Consider the following 13,456-nt stretch of genomic DNA (forward strand, 5'->3'; position numbering starts at 1 on the left):
GTAGTATATCTAGACAGTGGTGTAGTGTAGTATATCTAGACAGTGGTGTAGTGTAGTATATCTAGACAGCGGTGTAGTTTAGTATATCTAGACAGAGGTGTACTATAGTATATCTAGACAGTACTGAGGTTTAGTATATCTAGACAGTAGTGTATTTTAGTATATCTAGACAGTAGTGTAGTTTAGTATATCTAGACAGTGGTGTAGTTTAGTATATCTAGACAGTATGGTAGATTAGTACATATAGACAGTGGTGTAGTTTAGTATATCTAGACAGTTGTCTATTTTAGTATATCTAGACAGTAGTGTAGTTTAGTATATCTAGACGGTGTAGTTTAGTATATCTAGACAGTATGGTCGTGTAGTTTAGTATTCCTAGACAGTAGTATAGTTTAGTATATCTAGACAATGGTGTAGTTTAGTATATCTAGACAGTAGTATAGTTTAGTATATCTAGACAGTGGTGTAGTTTAGTATATCTAGACAGTAGTGTACTTTAGTATATCTAGACAGTATGGTCATGTAGTTTAGTATTCCTAGACAGTAGTATAGTTTAGTATATCTAGACAATGGTGTAGTTTAGTATATCTAGACAGTAGTGTATTTTAGTATATCTAGACAGTAGTGTAGTTTAGTATATCTAGACAGTGGTGTAGTTTAGTATATCTAGACAGTACTGTAGTTTAGTATATCTAGACAGTAGTGTAGTTTAGTATATCTAGACAGTAGTGTAGTTTAGTATATCTAGACAGTGGTGTAGTTTACTATATCTAGACAGTATGGTAGATTAGTATGTCTAGACAGTGGTGTAGTTTAGTATATCTAGACAGTAGTGTATTTTAGTATATCTAGACAGTAGTGTAGTTTAGTATATCTAGACAGTGGTGTAGTTTAGTATATCTAGACAGTACTGTAGTTTAGTATATCTAGACAGTAGTGTAGTTTAGTATATCTAGACAGTAGTGTATTTTAGTATATCTAGACAGTAGTGTAGTTTAGTATATCTAGACAGTGGTGTAGTTTAGCATATCTAGACAGTAGTATAGTATATCTAGACAGTACTGTAGTTTAGTATATCTAGACAGTACTGAGGTTTAGTATATCTAGACAGTAGTGTAGTTTAGTATATCTAGACAGTAGTGTATTTTAGTATATCTAGACATTAGTGTAGTTTAGTATATCTAGACAGTGGTGTAGTGTAGTATATCTAGACAGTAGTATAGTATATCTAGACAGTACTGTAGTTTAGTATATCTAGACAGTACTGAGGTTTAGTATATCTAGACAGTACTGTAGTTTAGTATATCTAGACATTAGGGTAGTTTAGTAAATCTAGACAGTATATCTACTGGGGGTATGTATTGTTCTGTGAGGTTGCAGCTCCACCTGCTGGTTACAACGTATATTATTAGATATATTATATTATCTTCTTGACTTTGGTCTCCAACCTGTATCCTGGCTGTGAGAACGTCTGTGTCTATATTCATTATGTGTGTCTCTGTAGTGTCCGTGAGTATCTCCAACCTGTATCCTGGCTGTGAGAACGTCTTTGTCTATATTCATTATGTGTGTCTCTGTAGTGTCCGTGAGTATCTCCAACCTGTATCCTGGCTGTGAGAACGTCTGTGTGCGTAGTCGCAGTATGATGTTTGAGCCCAGCCTGACCAAGGGAGTCCTGGAAGTGTTCAGCCCCGTCACCAACGCACTCTCCTCAGCCGACGACCTCGCCACCAGAGCCATCGACATCCAGAACACTAACATCAATGGTGAATACTAGTCTGACCCCGATCCTCTAACCCAGCCTTTCCCAAACTCGGTCCTCGGGACCCAAAGGGTGCATGTTTTGGTTGTTGCCTCAGCACTGCACAGCTGATTCAAATAATCAACTCATCATCAAGCTTTGAAGTCAGCTGTGTAGTACTAGGGCAAAAACCAAAACGTGCACCCTTTGGGGTCCCCAGGACCGAGTTTGGGAAACACTGCTCTAAGACCTAACCTTTACTAGATGAGTTCCAGTCATAGAAGATCCTCCTCTAACCCCTCACCCTTAACCTTTACTAGATGAGTTCCAGTCATAGAAGATCCTCCTCTAACCCCTAACCCTTAAAACCTTTTTGTGCTCTATTCATTAAACTCTCTCTATCTCTCTCTGTGACTGTCTCTCTGTCTGTCTCTGTGACTGTCTCTCTGTCTGTCTCTCTCTGTGACTGTCTCTCTGTCTGTCTCTCTCTGTGACTGTCTCTCTGTCTCTAGGTGTAGGAGACTTCAGTGTTTGGGAGTTCAGTGGTAACCCTGTGTACTACTGTTCTTACGACTACTTTGCTGCCAACGACCCTACAGCCATCCACCTGGTGCTGTTCAGTCTGGAGGAACCCTACGAGACTCAGCTCAGCCAGGCTACATACTGGCTCAACATGTTGAAGGCCTTAACACTGCCACAGGATACTATAGGTACGTAACCCCTTTTCATTACATCATCTCAGAGCACCTGTTAAGCAAAATAAACAACAAGTCATTTAAAAAGAAATATATTCTAGATCCAGTCTGTTTCACTGCTTCTAGATCCAGTCTGTTTCACTGCTTCTAGATCCAGTCTGTTTCACTGCTTCTAGATCCAGTCTGTTTCACTGCTTCTAGATCCAGTCTGTTTCACTGCTTCTAGATCCAGTCTGTTTCACTGCTTCTAGATCCAGTCTGTTTCACTGCTTCTAGATCCAGTCTGTTTGAGTGCTTCTAGATCCAGTCTGTTTCACTGCTTCTAGATCCAGTCTGTTTCACTGCTTCTAGATCCAGTCTGTTTCACTGCTTCTAGATCCAGTCTGTTTCACTGCTTCTAGATCCAGTCTGTTTCACTGCTTCTAGATCCAGTCTGTTTCACTGCTTCTAGATCCAGTCTGTTTCACTGCTTCTAGATCCAGTCTGTTTCACTGCTTCTAGATCCAGTCTGTTTCACTGCTTCTAGATCCAGTCTGTTTCACTGCTTCTAGATCCAGTCTGTTTCACTGCTTCTAGATCCAGTCTGTTTCACTGCTTCTAGATCCAATCTGTTTCACTGCTTCTAGATCCAGTCTGTTTCACTGCTTCTAGATCCAGTCTGTTTCACTGCTTCTAGATCCAGTCTGTTTCACTGCTTCTAGATCAAGTCTGTTTCACTGCTTCTAGATCCAGTCTGTTTCACTGCTTCTAGATCCAGTCTGTTTCACTGCTTCTAGATCCAGTCTGTTTCACTGCTTCTAGATCCAGTCTGTTTCACTGCTTCTAGATCCAGTCTGTTTCACTGCTTCTAGATCCAGTCTGTTTCACTGCTTCTAGATCCAGTCTGTTTCACTGCTTCTAGATCCAGTCTGTTTCACTGCTTCTAGATCCAGTCTGTTTCACTGCTTCTAGATCCAGTCTGTTTCACTGCTTCTAGATCCAGTCTGTTTCACTGCTTCTAGATCCAGTCTGTTTCACTGCTTCTAGATCCAGTCTGTTTCACTGCTTCTAGATCCAGTCTGTTTCACTGCTTCTAGATCAAGTCTGTTTCACTGCTTCTAGATCCAGTCTGTTTCACTGCTTCTAGATCCCAGTCTGTTTCACTGCTTCTAGATCCAGTCTGTTTCACTGCTTCTAGATCCAGTCTGTTTCACTGCTTCTAGATCCAGTCTGTTTCACTGCTTCTAGATCCAGTCTGTTTCACTGCTTCTAGATCCAGTCTGTTTCACTGCTTCTAGATCCAGTCTGTTTCACTGCTTCTAGATCCAGTCTGTTTCACTGCTTCTAGATCAAGTTTGTTTCACTGCTTCTAGATCCAGTCTGTTTCACTGCTTCTAGATCCCAGTCTGTTTCACTGCTTCTAGATCAAGTCTGTTTCACTGCTTCTAGATCCAGTCTGTTTCACTGCTTCTAGATCCAGTCTGTTTCACTGCTTCTAGATCCAGTCTGTTTCACTGCTTCTAGATCCAGTCTGTTTCACTGCTTCTAGATCCCAGTCTGTTTCACTGCTTCTAGATCCAGTCTGTTTCACTGCTTCTAGATCCAGTCTGGTTCAGTGCTTCTAGATGCAGTCTGGTTCAGTGCTTCTAGATCAAGTCTGTTTGAGTGCTTCTAGATGCAGTCTGGTTCAGTGCTTCCAGATGAAGTATGTTTCAGTGCTTCTAGATCCAGTCTGTTTCACTGCTTCTAGATCCAGTCTGTTTGAGGATCTGGAAGCTCATAACTAGATGGTCAGTAGAGGTGGTGGGCAGGCAGCTCCATATCATCAGGGCGTCTGCAGCTTGTTCTCCTGACCTTAACCCTCAGCCAGACCACATACTGGTTCAACATGTTAGTCTCTCAGGATAACATCTGTAAGCCAGTCACATAGACTCACTATACCTTCACTAATCATTCATTAAATCATCAAATATCTTTTAGTAGAAAAGAATCATCCTGTATCTGTCTACTTTGCCTTGTCATATTCCCCTCCTCCTCTCTAACCCTTGACCTCTCGCTCCGGACGCATCTCCTCTCTCCTATGTTGTCATGGTTCCAGCCTGTCTGAACATCACATGACAGACAGTTCAGTGTTGCTTTAAGAGACTACATCCATACAGTAGAACATGGCTTGAATGAGTTTGTTAGGAATCTGACTGCAGGTATAGAGGTTTAGCTAGGAGTATCTGTAGTGGAATGTTGAGCTGACCGGTAACACAGTGTGTCCGTCCCCAGCGTTTGGAGGTCGCATCCATAGCCCGCTGACGGTAGTCCTTGTGGGGACTCATGCTGACGTGGCTTGCCTGCCTCGGGGGGCTGGAGGGGAGTTTGGATACGACAAGGAGAGGCCTCTACTCAAGGAGCTCCGGAACAGGTTTGGCAATGACCTGCAGATCTCAGAGAGGCTGTTTGTGATGGACGCTGGAGCCTCCACCTCTAAAGATGTCAAACTGCTCCGGAACCACCTGCTGGAACTACGCAATAACATCGTCTCTGTAAGTTCCTGCACTCTGACAGCCAATAACATCGTCTCTGTAAGTTCCTACACTCTGACAGCCAATAACATCGTCTCTGTAAGTTCCTACACTCTGACAGCCAATAACATCGTCTCTGTTAGTTCCTACACTCTGACAGCCAATAACATCGTCTCTGTAAGTTCCTGCACTCTGACAGCCAATAACATCATCTCTGTAAGTTCCTAGACTCTGACAGCCAATAACATCGTCTCTGTAAGTTCCTACACTCTGACAGCCAATAACATCGTCTCTGTTAGTTCCTACACTCTGACAGCCAATAACATCGTCTCTGTAAGTTCCTGCACTCTGACAGCCAATAACATCGTCTCTGTTAGTTCCTACACTCTGACAGCCAATAACATCGTCTCTGTAAGTTCCTGCACTCTGACAGCCAATAACATCATCTCTGTAAGTTCCTGCACTCTGACAGCCAATAACATCGTCTCTGTAAGTTCCTACACTCTGACAGCCAATAACATTGTCTCTGTAAGTTCCTACACTCTGACAGCCAATAACATTGTCTCTGTAAGTTCCTACACTCTGACAGCCAATAAAATCGTCTCTGTAAGTTCCTACACTCTGACAGCCAATAACATCGTCTCTGTAAGTTCCTGCACTCTGACAGCCAATAACATCATCTCTGTAAGTTCCTACACTCTGACAGCCAATAACATCGTCTCTGTAAGTTCCTACACTCTGACAGCCAATAACATCGTCTCTGTAAGTTCCTACACTCTGACAGCCAATAACATCGTCTCTGTTAGTTCCTACACTCTGACAGCCAATAACATCGTCTCTGTAAGTTCCTACACTCTGACAGCCAATAACATTGTCTCTGTAAGTTCCTACACTCTGACAACCAATAACATCGTCTCTGTTAGTTCCTACACTCTGACAGCCAATAACATCGTCTCTGTTAGTTCCTACACTCTGACAGCCAATAACATCGTCTCTGTTAGTTCCTACATTCTGACAGCCAATAACATCGTCTTTGTACCCTTACCAATACGTACCACCAAATCAAATCAAATCAAATGTATTTATATAGCCCTTCGTACATCAGCTGATATCTCAAAGTGCTGTACAGAAACCCAGCCTAAAACCCCAAACAGCAAGCAATGCAGGTGTAGAAGCACGGTGGCTAGGAAAAACTCCCTAGAAAGGCCAAAACCCGGGAAGAAACCTAGAGAGTAACCAGGCTATGTGGGGTGGCCAGTCCTCTTCTGGCTGTGCCGGGTGGAGATTATAACAGAACATGGCCAAGATGTTCAAATGTTCAAGTGATCCGACAATGGTGTTTGTGATCCGACAATGGTGTCTATGATCCGACAATGGTGTCTGTGGTCTGACAATGGTGTCTGTGGTCTTACAATGGTGTCTGTGGTCTGACAGTGAATGCACTAATGGAGGAGGGGTCAATGTCAGTGATGGCATAATCGACTACACTTGTCCCAAGAGCTGAGCAGTAAGTAAACTGACCTAAAGAGTCCCCTCTGATTCTACCATTAGGCATGTACAGGCCTAAGGCTCGACAGAGATGCACTAACTCCTTCCCGTTTCTGTTCAGTATTTGGTCAGGACTGTTTCTCTTATTTATAATAGGGCTACTGTACAAGGAGGGTGGTCAGGACTGTTTCTATTATTTATAATAGGGCTGCTGTACAAGGAGGGTGGTCAGGACTGCTTCTATTATTTATAATAGGGCTGCTGTACAAGGAGGGTGGTCAGGACTGTTTCTCTTATTTATAATAGGGCTACTGTACAAGGAGGGTGGTCAGGACTGTTTCTCTTATTTATAATAGGGCTACTGTACAAGGAAGGTGGTCAGGACTGTTTCTCTTATTTATAATAGGGCTGCTGTACAAGGAGGGTGGTCAGGACTGTTTCTATTATTTATAATAGGGCTACTGTACAAGGAGGGTGGTCAGGACTGTTTCTCTTATTTATAATAGGGCTGCTGTACAAGGAGGGTGGTCAGGACTGTTTCTCTTATTTATAATAGGGCTACTGTACAAGGAGGGTGGTCAGGACTGTTTCTCTTACTTATAATAGGGCTACTGTACAAGGAGGGTGGTCAGGACTGTTTCTCTTATTTATAATAGGGCTACTGTACAAGGAGGGTGGTCAGGACTGTTTCTCTTATTTATAATATAATAGGGCTACTGTACAAGGAGGGTGGTCAGGACTGTTTCTCTTATTTATAATATAATAGGGCTACTGTACAAGGAGGGTGGTCAGGACTGTTTCTCTTATTTATAATATAATAGGGCTACTGTACAAGGAGGGTGGTCAGGACTGTTTCTATTATTTATAATATAATAGGGCTACTGTACAAGGAGGGTGGTCAGGACTGTTTCTCTTATTTATAATAGGGCTGCTGTACAAGGAGGGTGGTCAGGACTGTTTATCTTATTTATAATAGGGCTACTGTACAAGGAGGGTGGTCAGGACTGTTTCTATTATTTATAATAGGGCTACTGTACAAGGAGGGTGGTCAGGACTGTTTCTCTTATTTATAATAGGGCTACTGTACAAGGAGGGTGGTCAGGACTGCTTCTATTATTTATAATAGGGCTACTGTACAAGGAGGGTGGTCAGGACTGTTTCTCTTATTTATAATAGGGCTACTGTACAAGGAGGGTGGTCAGGACTGTTTCTCTTATTTATAATATAATAGGGCTACTGTACAAGGAGGGTGGTCAGGACTGCTTCTATTATTTATAATAGGGCTACTGTACAAGGAGGGTGGTCAGGACTGTTTCTCTTATTTATAATAGGGCTACTGTACAAGGAGGGTGGTCAGGACTGTTTCTATTATTTATAATAGGGCTACTGTACAAGGAGGGTGGTCAGGACTGTTTCTCTTATTTATAATAGGGCTACTGTACAAGGAGGGTGGTCAGGACTGTTTCTCTTATTTATAATAGGGCTACTGTACAAGGAAGGTGGTCAGGACTGTTTCTCTTATTTATAATAGGGTTACTGTACAAGGAGGGTGGTCAGGACTGGTTCTCTTATTTATAATAGGGCTACTGTACAAGGAGGGTGGTCAGGACTGTTTCTCTTATTTATAATATAATAGGGCTACTGTACAAGGAGGGTGGTCAGGACTGTTTCTATTATTTATAATATAATAGGGCTACTGTACAAGGAGGGTGGTCAGGACTGTTTCTCTTATTTATAATAGGGCTGCTGTACAAGGAGGGTGGTCAGGACTGTTTCTCTTATTTATAATAGGGCTACTGTACAAGGAGGGTGGTCAGGACTGTTTCTATTATTTATAATAGGGCTACTGTACAAGGAGGGTGGTCAGGACTGTTTCTCTTATTTATAATAGGGCTACTGTACAAGGAGGGTGGTCAGGACTGTTTCTCTTATTTATAATATAATAGGGCTACTGTACAAGGAGGGTGGTCAGGACTGCTTCTATTATTTATAATAGGGCTACTGTACAAGGAGGGTGGTCAGGACTGTTTCTCTTATTTATAATAGGGCTACTGTACAATGAGGGTGGTCAGGACTGTTTCTCTTATTTATAATAGGGCTACTGTACAAGGAGGGTGGTCAGGACTGTTTCTCTTATTTATAATAGGGCTACTGTACAAGGAGGGTGGTCAGGACTGCTTCTATTATTTATAATAGGGCTACTGTACAAGGAGGGTGGTCAGGACTGTTTCTCTTATTTATAATAGGGCTACTGTACAAGGAGGGTGGTCAGGACTGTTTCTCTTATTTATAATATAATAGGGCTACTGTACAAGGAGGGTGGTCAGGACTGTTTCTCTTATTTATAATAGGGCTACTGTACAAGGAAGGTGGTCAGGACTGTTTCTCTTATTTATAATAGGGCTACTGTACAAGGAGGGTGGTCAGGACTGTTTCTCTTATTTATAATAGGGCTACTGTACAAGGAGGGTGGTCAGGACTGCTTCTATTATTTATAATAGGGCTGCTGTACAAGGAGGGGTGTCCAAATATGTGGTGGTTACCTCCCTCATCAGTGTAGTCAGGCTCAGAACCTGTTCTCGCATTGGAATCTCCACAACGAAGCACTTAATGAAGAGTTTGGAGGGTACTATGGTGTTAAATGCTGAGCCACTTTAATAATGTAAAAATATATGTAAAAAATGTATCACTAGTCACTTTAAATTATGCCACTTTATATAATGTTGACATACACTACTCATCTCATATGTATATACTGTACTCTATACCATCTCCTGCATTTTGCCTATGCCGTTCGGCCATCGCTCATCCATATATTTATATGTACATATTCTTATTCATTCCTTTACACTTGTGTGTATAAGGTAGTTGTTGTGAAATTGTTCGATTAATTGTTAGATATTACTGCCGGAACTAGAATATATTATTGTCGGAACTTGAAGCACAAGTATTTCGCTACACTCGCATTAACATCTGCTAACAATGTGTATGTGACCAATGAAATTTGATTTATTTTGTTGATTAACTGTCCTGGGAAGTCTTTTCTTGGTAGGAGGGTAGATACATCTATATTGGTTGTTGGGAACATAGCCTGTGCCCATTCTGCCACTCTTCTCATTGCCCCAGATACATTTTCACCTTTGGCAGGAAGGTTGTTTGTGCTAGTGTGGATGATGATGTTATCAGGGGTGTCAATCCTGGTCTGACTGAGTAGCTGCATTGCACTGTCAGTTGTAGGACACCAGAACTTATACACCAGGTGTCCAGGGAATCATCTCTCCTGACCAAGAGCTTCCTATTTTAATCAATAAAGATTGCAGTTGTGGGTAGTTGTTTGGGTGGAGCAGACTGGGAGGCTGTTATTCTGACCTGGGCTGAAGCAGACTGGTAGGTTGACCTGGGCTGGAGCAGACAGGACGGCTGGTAGGTTGACCTCTGCTGGAGCAGACTGGGAGGCTGGTAGGTTGACCTAGGCTGAAGCAGACTGGAAGGCTGGTAGGTTGACCTAGGCTGAAGCAGACTGGGAGGCTGGTAGGTTGACCTGGGCTGGAGCAGACTGGGAGGTTGACCTGGGCTGGAGCAGACTGGGAGGTTGACCGGGGCTGGAGGAGACTGGGAGGTTGACCTGGGCTGGAGCGGACTGGGAGGGTGGTAGGTTGACCTGGGCTGGAGCAGACTGGGAGGTTGACCTGGGCTGGAGCAGACTGGGAGGCTGGTAGGTTGACCTGGGCTGGAGCAGACTGGTAGGTTGACCTGGGCTGGAGCAGACTGGGAGGTTGACCTGGGCTGGAGCAGACTGGGAGGTTGACCTGGGCTGGAGCAGACTGGGAGGTTGACCTGGACTGGAGCAGACTGGGAGGTTGACCTGGACTGGAGCAGACTGGGAGGTTGACCTGGGCTGGAGCAGACTGGGAGGGTGGTAGGTTGACCTGGGCTGCAGCAGACTGGGAGGTTGACCTGGGCTGGAGCAGACTGGGAGGCTGGTAGGTTGACCTGGGCTGGAGCAGACTGGGAGGTTGACCTGGGCTGGAGCAGACTGGGAGGCTGGTAGGTTGACCTGGGCTGGAGCAGACTGGGAGGCTGGTAGGTTGACCTGGGCTGGAGCAGACTGGGAGGTTTACCTGGGCTGGAGCAGACTGGGAGGCTGGTATTCTGGGCTGGAGCAGACTGGGAGGCTGGTAGGTTGACCTGGGCTGGAGCAGACTGGGAGGCTGGTATTCTGGGCTGGAGCAGACTGGGAGGCTGGTTGGTTGACCTGGTCTGGAGCAGACTGGGAGGCTGGTCGGTTGACCTGGGCTGGAGCAGACTGGGAGGCTGGTAGGTTGACCTGGGCTGTAGCAGACTGGGAGGCTGGTTGGTTGACCTGGGCTGGAGCAGACTGGGAGGCTGGTAGGTTGACCTGGGCTGGAGCAGACTGGGAGGCTGGTAGGTTGACCTGGGCTGGAGCAGGCTGGGAGGCTGGTATTCTGGGATGGAGCAGACAGGGAGGCTGGTATTCTGGCTGGAGCAGACTGGAAGGGGGATTGGCTGACCTGGGCTGGAGCAGACTGGGAGGCTGGTTGGTTGACCTGGGCTGGAGCAGACTGGGAGGCTGGTTGGTTGACCTGGGCTGGAGCAGACTGGGAGGCTGGTTGGTTGACCTGGGCTGGAGCAGACTGGGAGGCTGGTAGGTTAACCTGGGCTGGAGCAGATTGTGAACATGTTCTCTAGATGAAGAGGACATAATGGCCAGCTGCTGGTTGAGGGTGTCAATGTACTTATTTCCATAGCAACGCTGGTGATGTTGGCTACAATGTTGCAACAGAAGCCTACCTTGTTTTTGGTATTATTTGTCTTTAGAGAAATGGGACTTGTGACAAATTGAGTCCAAAAGCTTTTTTGAAATCAACACGGCATGAGAAGACTTTGCCTTTGTTTTGTTTTGTTTGGTTGTCAATGAGGGTGTGCAGGGTGAATACGTGGTCTGTTGTACAGTAATTTGGTAAGAAGCCAATTTGACATTTGCTCAGTACATTGTTTTCGCTGAGTAAATGTATGAGTCTGCTGTTAATGATAATGCATAGGATTTTCCCAAGGTTTCTTTTGACGCATATCCCAACGGTAGTTATTAGGGTCAAATTTGTTAAGTCCCTCTCTCTGCCCTCTCTCTGACAGACCTGTAGTCCCATGTCGGCCCTTTCAGAGTGTCTGGTCTCGACCCTGCCCTCCTGGAGGAAAATGAGTGGCCCTAACCAGCTGACGTCATGGCAACAGTTTGTCTCTGACGTTCAGGAACACATCAACCCACTGGTCAGCGAGGAGCACCTCCGAGGGGTCGCACAGCAGCTCCACAGCATGGGAGAGGTACACACACACACACACACACACAGCAGCAGCTCCACAGCATGGGAGAGGTACACACACAGCAGCTCCACAACATGGGAGAGGTACACACACAGCAGCTCCACAACATGGGAGAGGTACACACACAGCAGCTCCACAACATGGGAGAGGTACACACACAGTAGCTCCACAACATGGGAGAGGTACACACTCACCCTATTACACAAAAGTCCAAACTTCAACGTAAGTCGAGTGCACCTCAAATAGTGTCAAGGATCCGTATTCAACCCAGGATACTCCTCTATTCAGTGTCTGTGTTGTGAGGTTCTGGTTTCTGCCACCAGGTGTCACTGTTTAGCAGTGTGTTCCTCCATCTGGAAACAGTGATTGGACTGTTACGACATGTTGATGTTAACAAGAATGACTCTGCTCTGGTAGATAGACAGCCAACTGGCCTGGACAGACTTCAACTTGTCTTGTACTTCACACAATTCAATACCAGATTATATTTGATATGCTAACTTCATTCACCTTTCTCTCTTCTATTCTCTCTTTCACTCACTCACTCACTCACTCACTCACTCACTCACTCACTCACTCACTCAATTCAATTTAAGGACTTTATTGTCATGGGAAACATGTTTACATTGCCAAAGTGAACTAGATAATAAACAAAAGTTAAATAAACATTACTGAACAGTAAACATTACACTCAGAACAGTTCCAAAACAATAAACACATTTCAAATGTCATATTATGTCTATATGGAGTGTTCTAACGATGGGAAAATAGTTCAAGGAAAAATAAGAAATATAAATATGGTTTGTATTTACAATGGAGTTTGTTCTTCACTGGTTGCCCTTTTCTTGTGGCAACAGGTCACAAATCCTGCTGCTGTGAAGTCGCACTGTGGAATTTCATCACAATGTGATTTGTTTTTTAATACTTTGTGGGTCTGTGGAATCTGAGGGAAATATGTGTCTTTAACATGGTCATACGTTGGCGGGAGGTTAGGAAGTTCAGTTTCCACCTCATATTAGACCAATGAAATTGGTTCTTTCTACCTACACGGTGCTGAACCTTGGTTCCTTCTAGCTACATGGTGCTGAACCGTGGTTCAGGGAGGGTGTGAGAGATATCAGCCAATCACATGGAGACGCACGAGCAGTTATTGTGACGTCATCCCAGTTCATTCACAACGATCTGGAACTATTTCACACTGGGAAGATTTTTACATGCCCCCCTTAACTATGGACAATTTATTTTTGATTATACATCTCTCTCTCCCCCGTGCTTTCTCTCCCTCCAATTTGTATCCATCTCTCTCTCTTCCCCATCCTCCTAACAGATCAACCTGATGCAGAGTGAGACGGTGCAGGATGTGATGGTGTTGGAGCCTCGCTGGCTGTGTAGTGGGGTGTTAGCCCGCCTCCTCTCTGTGGACACGCCTAAAGCCATCCACCACTACAGGGGGCGCTACAGACTGGAGGAGATACAGGCTCTGGCCCCAGAGAGCGACGTGGACGAACTGCTACAGGTCAGAGACAGTCATCATTACTAAGACGGGGAACTGTTAGCATCTCCCATAGGAAAACATGTCACGCTTAGCAACCATGCTAACACAAGCTGGGCATGCATAGTTGTATACTGTCAAGTATACCACAATGCAACATGTTAGCATCTCCCATAGGAAAACATGTCACACTTAGCGACCATGC

The 13,456-nt window shown here is 44.5% G+C and overlaps 1 protein-coding gene across 3 annotated transcripts in view; it reads left to right on the plus strand.

The window, feature by feature from the left end:
- Window positions 1-13,456, plus strand: part of dapk1 (death associated protein kinase 1) — a 201,073-nt gene that overhangs the window by 180,698 nt on the left and 6,919 nt on the right. For all 3 annotated transcript variants that reach the window (XM_036936596.2, XM_036936598.2, XM_036936597.2), the window contains 5 exons: window positions 1,581-1,766; window positions 2,254-2,451; window positions 4,690-4,949; window positions 11,571-11,759; window positions 13,087-13,275. In XM_036936596.2, coding sequence (XP_036792491.1) covers window positions 1,581-1,766; window positions 2,254-2,451; window positions 4,690-4,949; window positions 11,571-11,759; window positions 13,087-13,275 — 1,022 coding nt within the window. The remainder of the gene's footprint in view (window positions 1-1,580; window positions 1,767-2,253; window positions 2,452-4,689; window positions 4,950-11,570; window positions 11,760-13,086; window positions 13,276-13,456) is intronic.

This window comes from Oncorhynchus mykiss, chromosome 11, assembly GCF_057628025.1.
Source record: "Oncorhynchus mykiss isolate SJ-2025 chromosome 11, ASM5762802v1, whole genome shotgun sequence".
NCBI lineage: Eukaryota > Metazoa > Chordata > Actinopteri > Salmoniformes > Salmonidae > Oncorhynchus > Oncorhynchus mykiss.